General features: G+C 40.9%; 1 protein-coding gene and 1 long non-coding RNA gene across 12 annotated transcripts in view; one reads left to right on the forward strand and one right to left on the reverse strand.

Annotated features, from left to right (window-relative positions):
• The window catches only part of LOC129060441 (uncharacterized), a 34,247-nt gene extending 13,222 nt beyond the window's left edge, over positions 1–21,025 (forward strand). For 2 of the 5 annotated variants that reach the window (XR_008527171.2, XR_008527170.2), the window contains 2 exons: positions 4,936–5,028; positions 20,694–21,025. This is a non-coding gene — a long non-coding RNA (uncharacterized LOC129060441). Of the gene's footprint in view, positions 1–2,238; positions 2,379–4,935; positions 5,029–20,693 lie in introns of those variants that run through there. The other 3 variants (XR_010140900.1, XR_010140901.1, XR_008527169.2) reach the window with 2 other exon arrangements.
• CCDC146 (coiled-coil domain containing 146) overlaps positions 1–25,318 on the reverse strand; it is a 170,141-nt gene that overhangs the window by 50,739 nt on the left and 94,084 nt on the right. For 6 of the 7 annotated variants that reach the window (XM_054559607.1, XM_054559605.1, XM_054559608.1 and 3 more), the window contains 2 exons: positions 6,956–7,038; positions 2,151–2,360 (listed from right to left, as the gene is read on the reverse strand). In XM_054559607.1, coding sequence (XP_054415582.1) covers positions 2,151–2,360; positions 6,956–7,029 — 284 coding nt within the window. In that variant the 5' untranslated portion in view covers positions 7,030–7,038. The remainder of the gene's footprint in view (positions 1–2,150; positions 2,361–6,955; positions 7,039–25,318) is intronic. The other variant, XM_054559609.1, reaches the window with a different exon arrangement.

A 25,318-nucleotide genomic window follows, 5' to 3' on the forward strand; every position in this document is an offset into this window, starting at 1 on the left:
AATTAGCTGGGCGTGGTGGTGGGCACCTGTAATCCCAGCTACTCAGGAGGCTGAGGCAGAGAATTGCTTGAACCCAGGAAGCGAAGGTTGCAGTGAGCCAAAATTACGCCACTGCACTCCAGCCTGGGCGACAGAGCACGACTCTGTCTCAAAGCAAACAAACAACAACAACAACAATAACAAAAACAGACGTAAACACACACATTAGCCTAGGCCTACACAGGATCAGCATCAAAGTCATTATTTTCTGCCTCCACATCTTGTCCCACGGGAAGGTATTTAGGAGCTGTTATCTCTATAACAATGCCTTTTTCTGGAATACCTCCTGAAGGACCTGCCTGAGGCTGTTTTACAGTTAATATTTTTTTCATAAGTAGAAAGAGTACACTCCAAAATAAAAATAAAATGTATTGAATAGTAAATACTAGGCAAAAGTAAATTTTCAGCTTCATTATAATGTTACGGGACCGCCACCATAGAGACAGTCCATTGTTAACTGAAACACCATTATGTGGTGCATGACTGTGATACTAAATATGTTAAGCCAATGAAATGCATAGCCCTTCATTCTTTACTGGTATTTCTTTTGGCATCACCATTACTTTTATGAAAATAAGCTTGTTAGTTCTTTAGCTGTTAATATTTGAGAATGCAAGGGAATCTTCTCAAGCTTAAGAATGATACATTATAAATTCAAAAAGAATACACACTAAACATTTCTGCAAATGTGCATTTTGAATGTTCTTATTCACCGCAGGTCAGTATGCATTGTCTCCTTCCCATCTCAGTGAATAATTTGCCTGTCTATACCTAAAGGGCAACAGTTCTGGTTTTTGTTTTTGTTTTTTTCTTTTGGCAGGAAAAGTTGGAAATTTTAAACAATTTAAATATCAACTGACTTACTTTCTTCTTACTCTTTCATGGAAATGTCAAGCATTCATATTTTCAATGCTAATGAACAACCACCAATTGTTTTAATTTCATTATTTTCTCAACTGAAAGAGCACTTACAGAGCACAGAAATAGCTGAGCTTTCTTTTTATAGATCTCACTGGTAAGCCTGAAACAAGTTTAGATTGAAAGACAAAAAAACCTCCAATTTTCCCCCCTGAATAGGATCTCTTGATTAAACTTACCTTCTTTATTCACACCCCACCCCCACCCACCACCAGTGAAAAAATAGGCCCCAAAGAGAGGATTTTAAACACAGGGCTTACAAGGTCTTCGAGAGGTTGCTCAAGTCACTTGCTTATCTCTAGGAAGGACTGAATTATATTTGCACTGTCAGAAGTCCACCTACTCTTAAAAATAGCCAGAGAAAGTTCTGCCACCTTAAATGGTAACAAACTCTAGGAGAAACGGTTTTGCTTTCTCTCCTGTACCCAGGCACAGCACACAGCACACCACAGCAGAAAACTTGAATTGCAATCATTTTCAAATTCAATGTAAATAGTATGACTTGCAGAACAAACTCCTCCAGTGACTTGCTACTCCATGAGGGGAATGTTAGAAGAGATTTTGAAAATAACATTTCCCGTTTTAGCACTTAATGTCTGCTTTAGTTCACTAAATGACGTCCTCTAAATTTGGATAAGTAAATGTGTCTTCCAAAAGGATATACCTTTTCTCCTTGATCCTGAGGAATAATCTAGTAGTAGGAGATGAAGTTTGCATATGTGGTCCTGTTGCTGCTCTCTTAGAAGAATAGAGTGAGCCAGATGAGATGTGACCCTTGGTTCATGGAGGCTTGTTTGGAAAATGCATGTGGGGAGAAGCACTCACCATGCAGATGCGTGCTCTGGTACTGCTATAGTCACGGGATGAGGGGCCACTGCCAGGGCAGGGGAAGGGCAAGGGAATGCTAATAACTGGTTTGGTGGAGTGTGTTCTTTGACTGCAGCTCTCAGTGAGATGGCTTTCCTGACATGAAAAACACAGCAGGCATCTCTGTCACCTGAGCTTTTATTCGAGAAGTGTAACTTTCTTGTTCAGGGACTTCCCATTCCATTCTAAGGATTCAAGAGAACTAGGTTTGCAATCATCATCGTATTGCTATCTCCTACTCCTTCAATTACCTCCAACTTAATCTGATTTTTTTCTATTTATGAGGAAAAGACTTTTCAGTGTGCTGGAGAGAATTGTGCACTTACCTATTTAATCTGTACTGATTATGGAACTCTCTTTCCTTCACTGCATTATATTCATTTTGATACTTGAGAAGTTGTTCTCTCATTTTAGAGACCTCCGTGGAGAATGCTTCTGGAAAATTATCAGCTTGCTGCAGGTGAAACTGCTGCTGTTGTATTTGCTCAGTGAAACGTTTGGCGTTCTGTAGCAGTTGGACCTCTGACTCTTGTGTGCTGGGTTACATGAAAAACAGAGACTCATGTAATGAGACATGTACACCCTCGGTGGCTCCTGTGGGGGTCTAGTGAGGATAGCTGCTCCCCACTCCTCGGATCAGCTCAACTCTGTGACATTTTTGTGCCAAGTCAGTTGACCTTTCATGTCCATGAGTCCACATCTGTGGATTCAACCAACCACGAGGGAAAATTTTTGTTAAAAAATTGAGTCTGCTTCCGCTTTGTGGTATTCTCCTCCAAAACACCTAACACTGGTCTAAATATCAGAAAAATGCCAAACTGAGAAATGCTCTATAGAATACCCGACTAGCACTCTTAAAACTGTCAACATGGCCGGGCGCAGTGGCTCATGCCTGTAATCCCAGCACTTTGGGAGGCCGAGGCAGGCAGATCACAAGGTCAGGAGATCGAGACCATCCTGGCTAACACAGTGAAACCCTGTCTCTACTAAAAATACAAAAAATTAGCTGGGCATGGTGGCAGGCACCTGTAGTCTCAGCTGCTCGGGAGGCTGAGGCAGGAGAATGGTGTGAACCCGGGAGGTGGAGCTTGCAGTGAGCCGAGATTGAGCCACTGCACTCCCGCCTGGGCGACAGAGTGAGACTCCGTCTCAAAAAAAAAAAAAAAACCCTAAAAAACAAACAAACAAACAAAAAAACAAAAAATGTCAACGTGATTTTAAAAAACAAGGAAAGACTGAGAAATTGTCACAGAGATCAAGGAGAGATGAGGGCTAAATATAGTGGGGTATACTGCATTGGGTCCTGGAACAAAAAAAGAACATTAGTGGAAAAACTGTTGAAAATCTGGAGTTTAATTAATAGTAATATACGAATGTTAACTTCCTAGTTTTGATGGACCATGGTTATGTAAGATGCTCCCATTAGAGGAAAATGGGTGAAGGATAGATGGGAACTTCGTATATTATTTTTGCAACTTTTCTATGAATCTAAAATTATTCCAAAATAAAATGTTTACTTTAAAATTGTTTATTTACTGAACATGTACAGACTTTTGTCATGATTGCCTAAACAATACAGCATAACAACCATTTACATAGCATTTATATTGTATTAGGTATCACAAGCAATCTAGAAATGGTTTAAAGTATATAGGAGAATGTGATTAGGTTACATGCAAATACTATACCATTTTTTATCAGGGACTTGAGTATCCATGGATTTTGGTATCTGCAGGAGGTCCTGGAATCAATCCCCCAAGGATACCAAGAGATGACTGTACTATGCTAGGTGCAAGAGGTGAATAAGGCTTAGCTCCTAGCTTCAAGAATCTTATAATCTGGCAGATGGGGAGGAATATCAGATGACAAGTACTACCGCTGGTGTCCAGATCAAGACAGCAGGAGACAACAGAGAAAGGATCGCTCAATGGGAATGTGACATTTGCACTTGACTTTGAAGAATGATTATGACTTACTAGAAGGGGATAAATGATAGGGAAAGAGGAGGTTTTCCCTTGAACTCCCCAAACAACCCTAGCTCCCTTGAATTCTTGTAACAGAATTGTAGGAAAATCTCTCCCCACTTAGTGAACTAAGAAAAAACAGAAACTTTTCTAATGACACTTTATTAGGAAACTAAGAAGAGAAATTCCCATACACAATTATGAATATAAATAAATTTATAGATTTCTGATTCTAAGTTGGACACTGGTTAGAGCTGGACTTGAAGGTCACAGTAGAGGGAGATTCCTACAACCCCAGTTATATTCTATGACCTTGGCCCTATGTAGGGAAAAGGACTAAACATCTGTCAGAGGATGTAGAAAAAGGACATGGTGGAATCTCCAGTATCTTGTAGAACTCCTCTATGCTGCAAGCTAGCATCAGCAAGCATCAGCCCCAACCTTACCAGTAGATATGATTCCTATTTCCCAGAAACCCTTATATTAGCTACCTCCCCTATTTGAAGTAAGCCCTCACCACTTCCTGTTTTAGAGCCAGAGCTCTCTTTTGATGTGTGCTCCCCACCAACTGTCCTCACCAAGAGAAATCTTCAAGATCCAGCTCATTTGCAGACACACCCAATGACTTGATCAAGCCTAATCTCAACTGAAGTAACCTTGTGTCTGCCTCACCTTTGTGATATTCTCAATTCAGTACAGATACATCCATTTTCCCAGGTTTTATAATGTCATTTGCTCAATAGCATCTAGCAAAACATTTACTGGGACATAACACGTTCCAGGCATGATGTTAGGTACCAAATAGCAACAACAATAGTTACAATGATAACTCAAATAATTTTCATTAACGAAAGCTGGAATTATTCTCCTATAATTCAATTTCCATGTATGCTAATAAACTTTGTAAATCTAAAGTTATCTGATCTCTTTAATAGTCAGGCTTCAGCTATTGAAATTGTAAGCTGTTGGACCAGGCTACAGTGCCTGTTTTTCCACAGAAAGGACAGGCTGGTAGGGTTCCAGCCAGAACACAAATCGTAACTTACCCACATGTACTTAAAACATGATACCAGTAGAAGAGACTTTAACAACTCTTATAACATGGTTTCTATGGAAGACTCACTCAGTTTCAGTTCAATATTTCCAGGCTATATCTGCCCAGCTGCAGTCCTAGCAGCACGAATGAAGAGTCTACTTCATATCTTTCCCACTCGCCAGGCATTGGGAGTAGGAGAGAATGGTGAGTGTTTGCAATGGCATTAGAGGGAACTAAGTGGTCAAGATGTAAAATGTGGGTAGCAGAAGGGAAGTTAACTGTTTTGCAACACAACCTGGAAGAGGAAGAAATAATGCCATAGCTGAGGTCCTGCATTGCTACTTGTCACTAGGGGCCAGGGAGCTGAGTTGTGGGCCAGGGGAGGAGGAAGTTAAGTTAAAGCACCCTGCAAATCTCCACTGGGCTCTAAATAAGAGCTATCCAGGCTGGGCACTGTGGCTCACGCCTGTAATCCCAGCACTTTGGGAGGCCGAGGCGGGAGGATCACAAAGTCAGGAGATCGAGACCATCCTGGCTAACCCAGTGAAACCCCGTCTCTACTAAAAATACAAAAAAATTAGCCGGGTGTGGTGGCAGGCCCCTGTAGTCCTAGCTACTCAAGAGGCTGAGGCAGGAGAATGGCGTGAACCCGGGAGGTGGAGCTTGCAGTGAGCCGAGACCAGGCCACTGCACTCCAGCCTGGGTGACAGAGGGAGACTCTGTCTAAAAAAAAAAAAGAAGAGCTATCCAGAGGGCAGGAAACTCTGATATTCCTTGTATCTGCAAAGAGGATCGGAGGGATGCCCAGAGAACTGCATGGCATTTCCTCTCAGTTAAGCAGTGTGAAGTATGTTGTAAAAGATTACTCCAGACTTTCCACTTAAAGTCTCAAAATTCCTGAGCCTTGAGAACTTTGAGAACACACTGGCTGGCGTGACCAGCTACAGGGGAATGGAACCTCCATTAGGTGTAGGGGTGAGGACTTGGCTTGGGCTTGAGGATGAGGAACCAAGGCTGGGGGCTTTGGAGGGGTGTGAGGAACCTGGGTGCCCTTGAAGTTTGCATAGGAATGCAGCTCTGCTCTTCTCCAAGTTGTTCACTCTTCCCTCATGCTTTTACCCTCAAAGTAGCCAAATATCTCTGGGCAAGATAAGAAGGAGAAGTGATTGGGAATTGCGGGGAGAGGATGGCTGGGGAGAGGCAGCATGGAGTTTCTATCTGTTGCTGTTGCTCCTTGGCTTTTGATGAAGACACGATGCAAGGCCATGAGACAAGATGGGGGAGAAGGAAAGAAAGAGGCTTGGGAGTGGTAAAGAATCACAGCACATTAGGGTTTTCCCTCTTTCTTCACTCCCCTGCCCTCTTAATTCCCAGTGACTAATAGCCAGTGCTCAGGCAGGCTTGCTGGACTCTTCTGTGGTAGCCTGTTCTTCTGACCTGTTGCTGAGTGGGACTTGCAAGGTGTAAGTAGCTTGTGATATGGGGAGGAGGTGAGAAGTAAAGACAGGGTCTCAGCAGACTCAGGCTGGGGTTGTTGGAGAATCTACACCTCTGAGTGATGAACATACATGGGAGAAGAGTCCTGCAGGTGTGTCCTATGCAGAGACTGTCAGTGTCCCACCAGAATCCTCTTGCCCACCTGCAGCTTTAGGGGACAGTTACCATATGTACCAGCAGCACCTGTGTCCCTCTGCCTGAGAGCTGTCTCTGGCCATCAAAGTTTGCTTGGTTTGTCAAAGGGCAAGCTAGAAGTGCCAAGAGCTAATCTCCCTGGAAGTAATTTGTAATAAATGAGTGGTGGAAACTGGTGGGCAAATATTCCAGTTTCCCCACTCTCCAGTGGGAGAGTGCTGAGGTGAGCCACTCAGAGGCTCCTCTGTGAGGCTGAGCCCCAGTAGCCCATCATATAAACTTGCAGATGAACATGGCCCGCTCAAGGCTAGATTCCTTCCTTCCTAGCCACACTTCCCCACTCTCTCACGATGCTTTCTCGTATCACTTCTCCAACTACCTGAATGCAAATCCTTGCCTCAGGGTCTGCTTATGGGGGAATGCAAATGAAGACAGGTCTCATCACCAGTAAGAAATTTAAAGATGATTAATCATGTCTCCATATTGGTAAATTGCATACCTCATCACGGCGTCATGCAGCAAGGTATACTTGGCTTTTAACTCTGCCATTCTGGTTCCAGGAAGTTTTCCCATAGCATGTAACTAGCAAAGAGAACATAAGGTCACTGTTAATAACCATTCTCTTTAGGCTTAAGCAGGGGATGGAATGGATATATGGATATCTTATAAAATCCTCCATTAAACATTAGAGGATACATATGAGGCAATGTAGTGTCCTGGAAACATGCCGGGTGTTTGGAGAAAATAGTGCTAGTTCTATTCTGCCTCCAGTACATTCTGTGTCCTCAGGCAAGTCTTTTCATCTCCCTAGGCTGTTATTTCTTTGTCTGGAAATTGAGAGGATTGAGTTAAATTCTTCTAATTCTAAAAAAAATTTCAAGGTTTAACAAACAATCTGAATAGTGTAGATTATAGGTTGGCTATTTGTAAGTTGAGAAAATGAATGGTTATTGAACAGCTATTAGAGTATGTGTTGCCCATCAGTTATTTCATTCTTAAAAATGTTGTGAAATAAAGATTATCATCTCCATTTGAAACTAAAGTTTAGAAAAATGATTTGTTCAATGTTATAGAGCTAGTTAAAGGCAGGGTGAGAATTTAAACCCAAGTGGTTCAGCTCCAAAAGCCCACGGTCACTCCCCTGTACCGTGATGCCTTTGCCTCTGCTGTCAAAGAAGCATGGTAAGTTTTCCAATGCATAAAGACGTACTATTTATTCCCATTTTATTTCTAGTTAAAATGACTTTTGATCTGTTCTCTGAGTTAGGTGATAATTAGTTAACAGACATCATAAAACATCATCAAACACTGAAGTTTTACCATCCTAAAATCATAATGCAATGAGCATTTGTATTAGGTTTGACTTCAACTGCTAGTGACAGTATCAAAATAGAACTAAAGAGAATATTTGTGTTTTTCAACCCTGTTGTTCTTACATTTATTTATTTATTTATTACGGAGTCTCACTCTGTCGTCCAGGCTGGAATGCAGTGGTGTAATCTTGGCTCACTGCAACCTCTGCCTCCCGGGTTTAAGTGATTCTCGTGCCTCAGCCTCCCAAGTAGCTGGGACCACAGGGATGCACCACCATGCCCAGCTAATTTTTTGTATTTTTAGTAGGGATGGGGGTTCACCATGTTAGCCAGGCTGGTCTTGAACTCCTGACCTCAGGTGATCCACCTGCCTTGGCCTCCCAAAGTGCTGAAATTACAGGCGTCAAAGCCTGGCCCTTACCTCTAAAGTGTTTATTGAATTCATCCACGTTCCTCTCCCTTCCCTGATCCCACTGGCCCAAGTCTCATCATCTCTCGGACCATTACAAAACCTCCTAACTGCCCTTCTGCCAGGGAGATCTTTTTAAAAATTAGTCAAGGTTATGTTATGCTGGGTGCTCAAAACACTTCAAGTGGAATAAAATTCAAGACCCTTGGTATTCAAGACCTTGAGGTCCTGCTTGACCCCAACACCCCCACAGCCTCCTTTCACAACACCCTCTTTAAGCTCCCAGTGCTTCAGTGCTTCTGCCACACTGGCTGCCTTTGATTTCCACAGATGTATGAGTCTCTCTTTTTCTCCAGGGCCTCTGATTAGTCATTCCTCATTCCCCTCACTTCACTCCAAATATGAATTCATAAGAAGGCCTTCTCTGACTTCCAAATCTAAAGAAGATAACCACATGTATTGCTCCTACTGCTAAAGAATGCTGAGCTTCATAACATAACATTACAATCTGCAAGAATAAATTTACTTACATTATTAAAAACATTTTTATACTTCCCCAGCTAGTATATAAGACCTATGAGGAAAGGGCCCAGATTACCTTGTCCTTCACTGTATCCTCAGCCAAATATTACTAGAATCCGAGGCACAGTATAGGTGCTAGGTAAATTGCTCATATTTGTTAGCAAATGAATGCAGCTATCAAAATGCAAAAGTCTGAGTCTATACAGTGGGGTTTCATGGTCTTTCTACCCACATCAGGGTAGAAAAATGTTAAATGCATTATGAAACCATTTCTTCTTTGTGAAAGTGTTGGGGATCTTTCATGAGGGCCATACTATCTGGTGCCAGGCCTGGCTTCCAATCCCTACAACCCTAATTATTTTTTTAATCTATGGATGAAATATGGTGAACAAGATCTTTAAGACCTTTGAGGATACTCTACCTATATCAAATATCTTAAAATCTATTCATATGCCACCTTAAATATAATTTATTTATAACTTTTTTTTCCCCCCCAGAGATGGATTATCGCTCTGTTGCCCAGGCTGGAGTACAGTGGCGCAATCCCGGCTCACTGCAACCTCTACCTCCCGAGTTCTAGCAATTCTCCTGCCTCAGCCTCCCAAGTGGGTGGGACTACAGTCACATGCCACCACACCTGGCTAATTTTTTGTATTTTAGTAGAGATGGGGTTTCACCGTGTTGCCCAGGCTGGTCTCGAACTCCTGAGATCAGGCAACCCACCCGCCTTGGCCTCCCAAAGTGTTAGGATTACAGGCGTGAGCCACTGCGCCCGGTCTATTTGTAACTTTTTAACTGTTGAGTTGCTGTTGGTAAGTCGACTTAGTGTTACATTTTACAGACATTTATTTTGGTTCTGCAGTATTTTTTAGCCAATATATTATTTATTTCCTGTTTCAAACATTTTCATTGGTTTCCCAAAGTGTACAGACCATAGTTACTATGGCTTTAAAATCTAATAAATTAAAAAAAAAAAAAGCCTTTACAAATGGACACACTTAAAAGAGAAAAGTTGCTGGGAAAAGATTATGAAAAGGTAAATATGTGAGTGTGTGTTTGTATGTATATGTGTACAATGAAGACCAACTAGAGGCTAGCCTAGTAACTAGCTAACTAGCCATCTTCTGAAGGTAAACCACCGGGTAAGGTAATTGTGGACTCAAATATTCAAAAAAACAGATAGTATTTAGTTTTGTTCTTAAGCTAAAAAGACCATTACTTCCTACTTAATGCTCCCTGCATAATAAAAACAGAAATGAATATAACATAGCCTCTGCCTTAAGGTAGGTCAAAGTTTGAAGAGATAGATACAAAAAAAAAAAAAATGACAGAATACTGAAACTACATTCTGTAGTTTTATTTTAAGCAAATGATTGTATTTAGCATTTTGCAATGTTTTAGTATTTCAAGTTAAAGCAGGGGTTCCCAGCCCCTGGGCTTTAGGAACTGGGCTGCAGCGGGCAAGTGAGCATTACCACCTGAGCTCTGCCTCCTAACAAATCAGCAGTGGCATTAGATTCTCACAGGAACATAAATCCCATTGTGAAATGTGCATGTGAGGGATCTAGGTTGTGCACTCCTTATGAGAATGTAATGCCTGATGATCTAACGGTGGAACAGTTTCATCCCAAAAGCATTCCTTCTGCCCCACGGAAAAACTGTCTTCCACGAAACTGATCCCTGGTGTCAAAAAGGTTGGGGGCTGCTGATTTAAAGCAAATAAGTAAAATTATAAATTACAGACCAATCCAGGGGGTGGGTGGGACTTCCAAAATGGTGAGATGAAGAGCTTGATGAATTCTCTCCTTCAAAGAAACATTGATTTGGCCGGGCACTGTGGCTCATATCTGTAATCCCAGCAGTTTAGGAGGCTGAGGTGGGCAGATCACCTGAGGTCGGGAGTTTGAGACCAGCCTGGCCAACATGATGAAACCCCATCTCTACTAAAAATACAAAAAAATTAGCTGGGCATGGTGGCGCATGCCTGTAGTCCGGAGAATTGCTTGAACTCCAGAGGCAGAGGTTGCAGTGAGCTGAGATCATGCCACTGCACTCCAACCTGGGTGACAGAGTGAGATTCTGTCTCAAAAAAAGAAAAAAAAAAAAAAAAAAAAAAAAGAAAAGAAGCATTGAAGCATTGATTTAACTGGTCAAAATAATCTAAGACAACCATTTAAAGTCTCTGGAAATTGACCTAAGGTTATATAATAAATTGAGAAACACTTATTCAATAAAATCTACTGAAGGTCAGCAAGAAACTGTGGCATTTGAACCATGGGCTGCATCCATCCCTCTAGCTTCAGGTTTCAGAACTATTCTGGGCAGGCTTGCAGCCAGTGAGGTGCCCACGTCCCCTACTTTCCTATTGCTGAAGATCAAGATCTATCCCAGGTGAAGATCTAAGAAATGGTAGCACTCAGCACTCATCCTCCCCTTCTTCCCCATGGGCAGCTGTAGCTGTTCGGTAGTACCAGTACTCACTCCCTAATGTCCTGCTCTACAGGGAGACCCTGGGCAGGGCAAACAAAACAGATCAGAGTTCCCCATATCCCCAGCTCCTGCTCAGTAACACAGAGGCTCTAACCAGGTTGGGGGCTGAGCAAGCTGTGAGGACTTGCAGCTCTGCAGCCCTGCCTTTGACTTTATTTGGAACAGAGTGTAGGATATTCATGTCCCAGAGCAATGTAAAAAATAACAGACATAGAAAAACAGATATCATAAGGGCTAACAGAGTAGGGTAATAGTTTTGTGATGCTAATAGATGCAGACCAGCAGAAGTTTAACACAGAAATTGGGACAAGGGACAGTAAAAAAAATTCACACTCGATACTGGTGGTCCAGGAGACTGTGGAAAAGCCCATGGCTGTGACCACCCAAGATCAACCAGACAGGGTACTTCCAAGCTATCAGTCCCTGAGTTAAAAGTGGCAGATATATAAACTCCTCGAACTTCAAAAGTTGTTCCCAAGCCACACACAGACCCAATGGAAAAGGATGAAAACCTTACTGGCTCAGGGGGCTTAAGCGTGACCTCTGACCGATCAGTGACTGACCCAGGGCAACCCCCAGGAACTCAAGTTTAAAAACAAAAAAACAAGGAACAACCATCTAAGCAGAGACATCAGAGGCTGCCTACTGCGGGGGAAAAATATACCTCACAGTATTAGTCCAGCCAAGTCACTAAACAAATAAATAGATGAACAACAATAACAAGAACAAAACAGCATCAATAAGCCGGGGAAGGATCAGAATCCAGAGTTGTTACAATATATGACCTAAAATGTCCAATTTTCAATGAAAAATTATGAGACATGCAAGGAAACAAGAAAGTATGACCCTATCCCACATAGTGAGATCCCCAGTCCCTTTTTGCACGGAAAAAAAAAAACAAACAGGCAGAAACTTTCTCAGGGAGGATGCAGATGTTAGATTTAACAAAGACTTCAAAGAAAATATTATAAATATGTTTGAAGAATGAAAGAAACCATGTTTAAAAAATTAAAGGAGAATATGATGACAATGCATCAAATAGAGATTGGCAATAAGAAGAAATTTTTAAGGAGCTACACTGAAATTCCTAAGTAGAAAATCATAATTGAAAAATTCACTGGAGGAGTTCAACAGTAGATTTGAGCAAGCAGAAGAATCAGTAAACTTGTAGATCAGTAGAGAAGGCAGTAGTGCCCACTTATTCATGGCAGATGTGCTCCAAGACCCCAGGAGGATCCCTGAATGGATAGTACCAAACCCACTTATGCTAGGCACAAATTTATTTTCCCTTCTTCACAATTCACAGATAAAATTTGTTCTTACTGTAGATCTTAGCAATCTCAGCAAACTTTTTTTTCTTTCCTTATTAAATTGAGAACTTTCACTTTTTCACTTAAAGAAAGCACTTTATGGCTTCTCTTTGGCGTATCCAAATTGCCACTATCACTGTTCTTGTGCTTTGGGGCCATTATTAAGTAAAATAAGGGTTACTTGAACACAAGCACAGCAATCCTGCAACAGTGGACCTGGTAACTAAGACAGGCACTAAGTGATTAATGGGTGGGTAGCATACACAGTGTGTACATGCTGGACAAAGGGATGATTTCAGGTGGGATGGAGTGGGACCATGAGAGATTTTATCACACTACTCAGAATAGCATGCAATTTAAACTTATGGATTGTTTACTTCTGGAATTTTCCACTTAATGTTTTTGGACCATAGTTGACCACGGATACCTGAAACCGCAGAACATAAAATTGCAGATGGCGGGGGGACTGCTGTATATAATTTGAATAACAGAGAGAAAAAGCATGAAGACACACAAACGGATTGTCACAGAAATGGAGAACATTAAGCCCACTAAATTACATGTAATGGGAGAACTACAGAAAAAGAGAACAGAAAACATACTTAAATAAAAAAAATTGCAAATGGGATAAAAACATATTCAGGAGCTCAAAGAATCCCAAGTAGAATCAACAAAAAGATATTCACATTCAGATACATCACAAACTGCTGAAAGACAAAGATAAAGATAAACCTCCAAAGCAGCAAAAAACAAAACAAAAAACCCCAGCTTATTATGTACAAGGGAATCACAGTAAGAGTAACTTCTCATCTAAAATAATGGAAGGCAGAAGGCAGTGGCTGACACATTTAAAGTGAAGAAAAAACAGACACACACACACACACACACACACCTGTCAACCAAAAATCCTATATCCATCAAAAATATCTTTCAAATAGGAAGAGGAAATAAAGACATTCCGATATAAACCAAAATAGAGAAAATCATTGCTGGCACACCTGCCTTATAAGAAATAATAAAGTAAGCTCTTCATGCTGGAAAGAAGGAAGAATAACTCAAATCCACGTGAAAAAACAAAGAGCGTACTCAGTTGAATTGAAGGCATATGCTCATATAAAAGCTTGGACACGAATATGGCAGCATCATTCATAGTAGCAAAAAAAAAAAAAAAGAAACAACCTACATGTCCATCAATTGACAAATGAACAAACAAAATATATATCCATAGGATGGACTATTCAGTCATAAAAAGGAATGGAGTCTTGATACCTGCTGTAACATGGATGAACTTTGAAATCTATATGCTAAGTGAAAGAGGCAAGACACCAAAGGCCACATATTGTGTTATTCATTTATATGAAATATCCATAGTGGGCAGATCTTTGGAGACAGAAAGTTGATTTAGTAGTTTCCTACACATAAGACAACTGGTGGGAGGGGAATGACTTTTAATGGGCACAAGGTTTCTTTGGTGTGACGGAAATATTCTACAATTAGGCCATGATTATACAACTCTGTATATATACTAAAAGCCATTAAAAACACTTTAAAAGAGTGATTTTTATGGTAAACTCAAGAAAACTTAATTTTAATGTCAATTATATTAGAAATCAATTTTCTGTGTAAAAGAGATACAATTGTAAAATCAAATTAGTGAAAACACTACAAAGTTAAAATTGAATTGCAAATACAAGTATTAACTCATGCTTAAAATTTTTTTTCCTAGCTTTGTCCATTAAATAGCCTAGACCGCACACCTACAACTGTCTGATCTTTGACAAACCTGACAAAAACAAGCAATGCGCAAAGGACTCCCTATTCAATAAATGGTCCTGGGGTAACCGGATAGCCATATGCAGAAGATTGAAACTGGACCCCTTCCTTACACCATACATAAAAATTAACTCAAGATGGATTAAAGACTTAAATGTAAAACCTAAAACTGTAATAATCCTGGAAGACAGCCTAGGCAATGCCATTCAGGACATAGACACAGGCAAAAATTTAATGATGAGGACACCAAAAGCAATTACAACAAAAACAAAAATTGGCAAATGGGATCTAATTAAACTAAAGAGTTTCTGCACAGCAAAAGAAACTATCAACAGAGTAAATGACCTACAGGATGGGAAAAATTTTTGCAAACTATGCATCCAACAAAGCTCTAATATCCAGCATCTATAAGGAATGTAAATTTACGAGAAAAAGCCAAACAACCCTACTAAAAAGTGAGCAAAGGAAATGAACACTTTTCAAAAGAAGACATACATGTGGCCAATGCCAACAATTTTATGAAAAAAAGCTCAACATCACGGACTATTAGAGAAATGCAAATCAAAACTACAATGAGACACCATCTCACACCAGTCAGAATGGCTACTATTGGTTGGCGGACAGAGAGCATTAGGAAAAATAGCTAATGCATTCTGGGCTTAATACCTAGGTGATGGGTTGGTAGGTGCAGCAAACCGCCATGGCACACATTTACCTATGTAACAAACCTGCACCTCCTGCATATGTATCCCAGAACTAAAAATAAAAATCTTTTAAAAGTCAAAAAACAGATGTTGGTGAGGTTGTGGAGAAAAAGGAATGCTTATACACTGTTGGTGGGAGTGTAAATATTTCAGCCATTGTGGAAGACAGTGGCAATTCCTCAAAGATCTAAAGACAGAAATACCATTTGATCTAGCAATCCCATTAATGAGTATATACCCAAAGGAATATAAATTATTCTATTATAAAGACACATCCATGCGTATGTTCATTGCAGCACTGTTCACAATAGTAAAGACATGGAATCAACCTAAATGTCCATCAATGACAGACTGGATGAAGAAAATGTGGTACATATACACCATGGAACACTATGCAGCCATAAAAAGAATGAGATCATGTCCTTTGCAGGGTCATGGATGGAGCTGGAGGCCATTATCCTTAGCAAACTAACACAGGGGCAGAGAATCAAATACCACATGTTCTCACTTATAAGTGGGAGCTAAATGATGAAAACATATGGACACATAGAGGGAAACAACACACACTGGGGCCTGTCAGAAGGTGGAAGGGAGGAGAAGGGAGAGGATCAGGAAAAACTACTAATAGGTACTAGGCTTAATACCTGGGTGATGAAATAATCTGTACAACAAACCTCCATGATGCAAGTTTACCTGTGTAACAAACCTGCACTTGTACCACTAAACTTAAAGGTTAAAAAATATATAATGGTCTAGAAACAATGCCACATTAACAACAATGAGCACCCCTAATACATTTTGGTCTTTAATCTTATTTCCCACTAAAAGGAAGCAGCAAGTGTTATAAATGGTTGATTTCAGGTCTGGTACAGGGAAGACACAAAGTGAAGCTGAGGCATCTTGTTAAGCCAGAAAGCAAGAACTGTCCATAGAAGATGATCTTATTTTACATATGAGTATGTGAATATATAGAGATCCAGAAGGATAAGAACTAAGATGTTAAAATGATGTGCTCTGGGTAGTAAGAATGTGCTGCTTTTATGTTTTTATTTTTGCTTGCCTGTGTTTTCTAATTTTTCCAATATGTATTACTTTTAATAACAAAAGGCTATTAAAAATGTGCTTGCAGACTATCGCTGTAAACAAGAGGGAATTAGAGCAGAATTTAGAGAGAATTAGAATTTAGAGAGTACTGTGATCAGGTCCTAGTGGTAGATATAGGCAGATTCTAGCTCTGACTTAGTGAATGCTCAACTGTATTTTCCCATCTTTAACAGCAATGGTGGCTGGGCGCGGTGGCTCACGCCTGTAATCCCAGCACTTTGGGAGGCCGAGGCAGGCAGATCACGAGGTCAGGAGATCGAGACCATCCTGGCTAACATGGTGAAACCCCGTCTCTACTAAAAATACAAAAAATTAGCCGGGCGTGGTGGCGGGCGCCTATAGTCCCAGCTACTCGGGAGACTGAGGCAGGAGAATGGCATGAACCCAGGAGGTGGAGCCTGCAGTGAGCTGAGATTGCACCACTGCACTCCAGCCTAGGCGACAGAGCAAGACTCTGTCTCAGAAAAAAAAAAAAAAAAAAACAGCAATGGTTTGAAGCCTAATTGTAGGTGGGCCAAGGATACATGTTGGCTAGTTTTATGGCCACAGAAAAGCAGGAAAACTACAAAGGTTTTCTTTCCTATTTTCTGTCTCTATCATTCTGCTGGCCTTTGGTGCCTTACAAACCTGCAAAGAAAGCTGACAGGGTAAAACACCTGATATGTTCTTGCAGTTTCTACATAAATTGGAAAAGGTAAAGTCATAGATGTTCAGAATGTTAGTTGATAAACTTTGTTATTTCAGTCTCCTCTAAAAAAAAAACTCTCTTAAAAAAACTAAACTGTGGAGAATAGATTTTAGCTGCCTTAAACATAAAAAATCATAATATAGATATCAACATTCATCAAAAAGTGACTTTTCTGTGAAATTATAAACTGTCTCTTTAAGCAGGTCAATCTAAGTTCTACCAGATAAAAATGCTTCACTCATAAACAATATCATACATGGAAAATGGTTGCATTTTCACATTGCATGATACAAGTGGGTACAGAACTCAAGTTTGTCATGTTTCAAAAATGTAGAATCTAAGAAATATAGCACAAAGTTCAATCTTAAATTGTCAAAGAGCATACACAATGAAAGGTTAGATATAATGTCATAAGTTCATAAATATGATTTCACAATAGATTCTGTGTTACTGAATTGCCCTGCTGGCAATTATGTGACTGGAAGGAAACATTTACTCTAGAGATAAAGTTTAAAAAGAGTTCATGATTCATGGATGACATGTAATAATATGGAAAAAATTTCAAAAATGGAAATTCTAGGACATTTCAAGAAAGTAATAGCTCAGTAAGAGCTTTCACCAAGTGAGTTTATCTGGAAGGGGGTCAGCATGAGGAAACAATTAGGTGTTTGCGTGGGTGTGTGCAGGGAACCTGGATTTGTCCAAGGTGATCATAGCTATTTGCCTACCCTGTTCTTGTGACTTCTTTGACATTACCAAGTGGGTTGGCTTCATTCTGGGAAATGGCTGGCATGCTTTGGAATGTAATATAAATGTGAAAGCATAAATGGTTACCACTCTTATCTCCCTTTCGCCTGCTCCCCTCTCACTGCTGGAAATAAACAACACAGCCATTTGAAGTAGTTTCCAAATGCATTGAGCTCTCAACACTGCTTCCTTTGACTTTTCTCATAGGTTATCTCAAGCTTTAGCTTTCTCACACACCTAACTCATTCACAGAAAATATTAGGCCACATATTCCTTTTCTCCTCCACCTGTGCTTTCAAATATATGCTCTCCTACCTTTTCCTAGGCATTGAGTCATCAGGGATAGCTTCTCTCCTTTTAATCTCTACTCCTTCCTCTTTTTTTTTGAGATGAAGTTTCGCTCTTGTTGCCTAGGCTGGAGTGCAATGGCGCAATCTCAGCTCACTGCAACTTCCGCCTCCCGGGTTCAAGCGATTCTCCTGCCTCAGCCTCCTGAGTAGCTGGGATTACAGGTGCCCACCACCATGCCCAGCTAATTTTTGTATATTTAGTAGAGACAGGGTTTCACCATGCTGACCAGGCTTGTCTTGAACGTCTGACGTCAGGTGATCCATCCACCTCGGCCTCCCAAAGTGTTGGGATTACAGGTGTGAGCCACTGCGCCCGGCCCTACTTCTTTTTTACTGGCTAGCATAGTCTAGTAGTCAAGTATATCACAAGTCAAGTGGATTTTGTTTTGAATTATAGCTCTGCTAGTTTTTTTTGTTTTGTTTTGTTTTAAGGCAAGGTCTTGCTCTGTTGCCCAGGCTGGGGTACAGTGGTGTAATCATAAATCACTGCAGCCTCGAACTCCTGTGGCTCAAGCGATACTCCTGCCTCAGCCTCCCAAGTAGTTAGGACTACAAGTGTGCATCACCATGCCCCGCTAGGTTTTCTTAAAATATTTTGTAGAGATGCAGTCTCACTACGTCGCCCAGGCTGGTCTTGAACTTCTGGTCTCAGGCAATCCTTCTGCTTTGGTCTCCCCAAAAGTGATGGGATTACAGGTGTGAGCCACCATGCCTGGCCAGCTTTGCTATTTTTTAAAACTATGTAACTTGAAGTGATATTTAACTAGTCCTTGCCTCAGTCTCTTCAGTTGTAAGAGAAAAAATGAATCAATGTACATATGTAGTATAGTATCTTACTGCACAAATACAGTCTTAATCAGTGTTAGCTATTTCATTATAATCATTATCATTATCTTCAACCTATAAATTTGCTCATCTCTCTCATTTCAAAAACAAACAAGACAAAATCCACCTTGGGCATAGTGCTCCCATTTAATTACCTTCTTTCTCTCCTTGACTTTTCATTTCAATTCTTCTCAAAAGAGTAGTCTCTGCTCTGTCCCTTCATTTCCTCCCCTTTCATCACTCACCAACCTGTAGTAACCAGACTGCCAGTACACTATAAATTAGTAAACTGACTGAGGACTTCCTCACTTGTCTTCCTTGAGTCTGTCCTGCACGCTGCCAGCAGAATGGTCCATCAAAACACAATTCTCACCTTGCTTTAGACCCTTCAAAGGACCTCATCGCCTTCAGAATTAAGTCTAGGCTCCTCAACATGGTATACAAGGGTCTTTATTATCTGGTAGCTGCCGCCTCCTCCAAACCTGTCTCCTCCCTCTCTTTATCTCCCATGATGCTTTCGGTTCTGTAATAGCAACTACAATTCTTATGGTAGGTAGAATAATCCCCTGCATCCCCCAGGATGTGCATGTCCTAATCCCTGGAATCTGTGGATGGCTTTCTTCACATGACAAAAGAGACTTTGCAAATATGATTAAGAATGGCCCCTTGAGATGGGGAGATTATTGTGGATTAACCAGGTGAGCCCAATCCAATCATGTGAGTACTTGAAAGCAGAGAATTGTTCCTGGCTGGATTTGAGACATGAAATGAAAGGAGAAGGAGGAAAGATCTGAAATATGAGAAGGACTTGACCCACTGTTGCTGACTATGGAGGAAGGCAGTCATGAGTCAAGGAACGTAGCTGGCTTCCAGAAGCTGGAAAAGGCAAGCAACTAAATGCTCCCCTGGAGTCTCCAGAAAGGAATGTAGCCATGATTACACCTTGATTTTAGCCAGCTGAGGCTCAGGTTGGACTTCTGACCTACAGAATTATTAGATGATAAATTTGTGTTTAAGCCACTAAGTTTGTGGTAATTTGTTATGGCAGCAACAGAAAACTAATACAGTTCCTAAACCATACCATGTTTTTACATGTTATTTCTACCTATCTGCAATTTCTTTTCTCTCTTATCTACTTGGAACACTCCTATTACTCCTATTCTTCCTTTAAAGCATCTCAGTGGTCACCACCTGTGGCTCCTTCAAGTGACACCTCCAGGTAGAATCGATTAGTTCTCCCTACTGCTGCTGTATTTTCAGATGCTTCTATTATTGCACACATTGTACACTGTGGTCAACATGTTTAAACATTTACCTCCCCATTAGACTGTGCACTCCTTGATGACAGGAACCCTGCTCTATTCATCTTTGAGTCCTCACACATAATTTGACATCCTATAAGTGTTTAATAATTTCCATTAACTGTTGTTGATCTAAGCTTATCTTAAAACCAATGATGCAGTTAAAAGAATTCATGTTTATTCACTCACTTCCACTGCAATTTATCTGTCACATAAGGCAAATGTAAGAGATGGAGCAGAGCAAGGTAATTTGGCCTGTCCATAGGCCTGGAAGAGCAAAGTGTGCCTTACAAAACTAGCTGTCTTGCTCACAGCTCTTCTGCCTTCTGTGTGGTTGGCAAGGTTCAGAGGATGAGCAGAGAACTCTGGGACTGTTCTCTCACAGCTGTTTGTTCCTTCTTTGGTGGCCACCACAGGAATGTGAGGGGGAGGTCAAAGGAGGCAAACGGGGCCTCCCAAGAGTTAAGGGAGCAAATGCGATGGGCAAAGTGGGTGAGTAATGCAGGTGCTTAGCCACATGTATGACTTCAAAGTTGCAATAATTTTAAGATAAATAAATAAAAAGCGTGCCTAAACACATCCATGCCAATAAGTGTCATTCCTTTTAAGGCACCCACATTTGTCCTAGTGAAACTGCAGTTGCTTAGACCTTTAACAATCATTTAACCCATGTTTAAAATTATTTCCTCTCTACCTCCAAGGATCCTGGGGGGAGATGGTAGCAGGTTGGAGTGGCTGTGAGCCCGAGAGGCAGGAAATGAGCCAGACTGAAACCCATATGCCTCCGTCAGAACTTCAAAGACTGAACCAATGGTAAGAGCAAAGAACCTAACAGGGCCAAAGCCATGAAGCGTATTCACATAAGGATCAGAACACAGTCGGAGTCAGGAAACAGAGCCAGGATAAAACCACTAGAATAAAGTCACAAAACATTAACCAGAAGAGGCAGGGAGTGGCCTGGGTACCAGAAGGAATTCTGTTGCAAGATGTGACAGACTAATCAGTCAGTGTTTAATCCTTCCTAGACAGAGGCTCCACCACCAGTGCACCTGTAAAGGCCTGGAGTGGGCTCAGGCAGTGAGAAACTGGAAATGGAGCCTGGGGCTTTAGAGACCAGAGCATCTCTCCTACAAGGGCTACACATGTATGAAGAAGATGTCCATAGCTGGTCATTTGTTACTTCACTTTGTTGATCACAGACAAAAGCCACTTCCCTGACCTTGTCCTAAGGGGCTGTCATTGTAAATGTGGGTGAGCCCAGAGAACAGTGGGCTGGATCCCTGGGTTTGGCTGCTTTCTATGCTGCCAAGTAGTAGTGGACACCCACCTTTCAGGACCCCTTTTATGTGCTGAGAGCACCTCCCTTCTTAGCTGTCTGTCAGTATACCCCAGCTCTAGGCTGCAAGACTTCAGTGTGGGGACAGAGGTGCTCCCCACAACAAAGTCTGGGACCTCTGGTGCCCCACCTTCATGTTTTGAAGATGCTGTTTCACCCAGCATTCTTTCCAGTATTCATCAGTAATAGTGCATTTAGCATGGAGGCATCCCCGAGCGCCCTTCACTTCCCTTTCTGCCAGGCAGATTGTGATGAACAGTGAAGCCTTTCACGGCTACTCACAGAAGTAGTCTTTAAAAAAGAACAAGAACTCAAAATTGCAACTTGAACTTCCCCACTGATACCACAAAATGGAACTTGGGAGCAGAATATGAGGATGTTTGAGTTCTACTCTTGCTAATTCACTGGTAAGGGGGCTTGAAATCCTGGCCGCATATTTAGACAAGTCTACTCTGTTAAATTATTTCCCAAGTACTTTATTCTTTTTGATTCTGTTGCAAATGAAATCTTCCCCTCAATTTCATTTTTTGGCTCATTTATTGCTAGTGTATAGAAGCCATTCAGTTTTGTTCGCTGAAATTCTCATTTGTCATGTAAATACAGGGCAAACCTCAGAACTCATGTATGAACCCTTTTATGTTTTCTGCAAGTGTTTCGTTTTGGGCAGAATATCTTTGGCTCTTTTGTTCACTTGATAGATCCTGAGCATCTAGAACACTGACTGACACTCAGGTACTTGAAAATGTTGAATGAATCAGGCCACCATCTCTCATGCATTCCTCCATGAGAGCACTTATCTTTATGTGTTGAAATCATGCTCACATGTCTGTCCATCAGATGGGAAGTGCTCTGAAGCCAGGGATCATTCTAGTGTCCTAAGAACCCTGCACGGTACATGTCACACACCAGGTGCTCAGCACATGCCTGAAGACTCTATGGCTGTGTATCAGGGTGGGGGTGCAGCATGAAGGGTTGAGCATATCACCAAAGGAAATCTCAATGTGTGGTGTTCCCTTTCCACATCCACATGTGATTTGGGCCACTCATAGAACTAATACCAGCAGATTAAACAGTGTGTATATGTGCATGCCTGTGTATGAAGGAAAAAGAACATAAATTTGATATTTATCATGGGTCATATGGACTGGTTGACTGTACGTAGAATACACACTTGCTATACAGTTTGGAATGGATATTAAAAGCCTTTGAGTTGAAAACTTGTCAAACATTTCCTCCTGACACTTCTACCCAGGCAAAGTCAATGATGTGGTCTGGATCTGTGTCCCTGTCAAAAATCTCATGTTGAATTCTAATACCCAGTGTTGGAAGTAGAGTCTGATGGGAGGTGACTGGATCATGGGGGTGAACCTTTTATGAATGGTATAGCACTGTCCCCTTGGTGCTGTCTTGTGATAGAGTTCTCATGAGATCTGGTTGGTTTAAATTGTGTAGCACCTCCCTCTCCTCTCTCTCTTGCTTGTGTTCCTGCCTGGTAAGATGCCTGCTCCTGCTTTGCCTTCCACCATGAGTAAAAGCTCCCTGAGGTCTTCCCAGAAGCAGATGCCTCCATGCTTCCTGTACAGCCTGTGGAACCATAAGCCAATTAAACCTCTTTTCTTTGTAAGTTACCCAGTCTCAAGTATTTCCTTATAGCAATGGAATCTGGACTAATACAGTCTGCAACTCAATGTGATCTGCCTCCAACAACAACACAACTCAGCCTATAGTTACTCAACAGAAATCACTTCAGTAGATTGGTGGGCCAAATTTAAGTATCAAAGAGATTCAAATCCCTGAGTAAAGCAGAAAATTCAACACCTGAGTATTAGAATCCTAACAAACACTTTTTGGTGAGCAAAAGAATAGAAGTTTAAAGATAACTAAATGGGTATTATAAAGTGTTGCAGGAAGTCAGGGACCCCAAACAGAGGGACTGGCTGAAGCCACGGCAGAAGAACATAAATTGTGAAGATTTCATGGACATTTATCAATTCCCCAATCAATACTCTTATAATTTCCTATGCCTGTCTTTACTTTAATCTCTTAATCCCGTCATCTTCGTAAGCTGAGGATGTATGTCACCTCAGGACCCTGTGATGATTGCATTATCTGTACAAATTGTTTGTAAAACATGTGTGTTTGAACAATATGAAATCTGGGCATCCTAAAAGAACAGGATAACAGTGAATTTCAGGGAGCAAGGAAGATAACCATAAGGCCTGACTGCCTGCAGGGCCGGGCAGAAGAGTCATATTTCTCTTCTTGCAAAAGCAAACAGGAGAATTATCACTGAATTCTTTTTCTCAACGAGGAACAGCCCTGGGAAAATAAATGCATTCCAAGGGGGAGGCCTCTAAAATGGCTGCTCTGGGAGTGTCTGTCTTATGCAGTTGTAGATATGGGATGAAATATGCCCTGGTCTCCTGCAGCGCCCCCAGGCTTGCTAGGGTTAGGAAATTCCAGCCTGGCGAATTCTAGTCAGACTGGTTGTCTGCTCTTGTACCCTGTTTCCTGTTAAGATGTTTATCAATGACAATGTGTGCCCAGCAGGACATGGACCTTCATCAGTAATTCTAGTTTTGCCCTGGCCTTATGATCTCTCTCTGCCTCTCTGCCCTTTGATATTTTATTACCTTTGAAGCCTGTGATCTCTGCGACCCACACCCTATTCGTACACTCCCTCCCCTTTTGAAGTCCGTCACAAAAACTTGCTGGTTTTGCAACTCAGGGGGCATCACAGAACTTGCCAACATGTGATGTCACCCCCGGAGACCCAGCTGTAAAATTTCTTTCTTTTGTACTCTTTCTCTGTTTCTCAGACCAGCTGATACTTAGGGAAAATAGAAAAGAACCTACGTTGAAATACTGGGGGCTGGTTCCCCCGATAATAAAGTGTTGCATTTAAAAGTTCTAAAGTTAGAGCCTCAGAATCTTTTAGTTTATGTACTAATGTGAACCAGTTAGCAACCTTATAAATTTCTTTAAATGCTATAATTGACTTGTAACAGAAATGGCTATTACTCATCATAATTTCATAACAGATTATCCCGGAATTTCCTTGGAAAAGGGTGGGAATATTCAGAAATTAACAGTTTTCCAAGAAATCTGTTTTGTATGATATTTAGAGACACAATTCTTCAGCTTATCTTGGTTTTTTAAAAAGCAGATAGAACCATACATAACAAAGTATAATTTTAAATTTTTCATTTGATACCAGACTTTGATACCTAAGCAAAGTAGAAAGAAAACTTTTTTAAGTCTAAAAAATAGATTCTAACAAACATTTCACCAAACACAGCTGTTTCTAGTTCACAAAATTGACCATTACAAAATATTTTAATGTGTTTTCTGGCAAACATAAATTGCCTCATTTCATGGAAATGCCACATTTCCAGTTATTACTGATAGCTTATAACAGTTTAAGGATATATAAACAATTTCTATAGATTTCTATATCAGAAAAAGAAGGTAAGATAGTATTTAAATCTCTTAAAATATGTAAAATAGACCTTACTCATGTCGTGGTAGTGTATTTCATGCCACAGATTACAAATTAACAACCAACAGTATAAATACACTCTGCAGGTGCTTTTAGTGTGCGCAAGTTTTTTTAAAAAAATAGAGAATTCATTGGCAACACTTAAAAATTGGGGCCAGGCATGGTGGCTCATGTCTGTAATCCCAGCTCATTGGGAGGCTGAGGAGGCAGGATCACTTGAGCCCAGGAGTTAGGGACCAGCCTAGGCAACATAGTGAGACCCCCATCTCTACAAAAAATACAAAAAAAAAAGGCGGTTATTTAGAAGGCTGACATGGGAGGATCGCTTGAGCCTGGGAGATGGAGGCTGCAATGAGTTGTGATTGTGCCACTGTACTCCAACCTGGGTGACAGGGTGAGACCCTGCCAAAAAAAAAAAAAAAAAAAAAAAAAAAGAGAGAATTGGTAGATTTTACCATAAAAATCTGAGTTTTCCACTTTTCTTCAAAAAT

The sequence above is a fragment of the Pongo abelii genome, chromosome 6, assembly GCF_028885655.2.
Source record: "Pongo abelii isolate AG06213 chromosome 6, NHGRI_mPonAbe1-v2.0_pri, whole genome shotgun sequence".
Lineage (NCBI taxonomy): Eukaryota > Metazoa > Chordata > Mammalia > Primates > Hominidae > Pongo > Pongo abelii.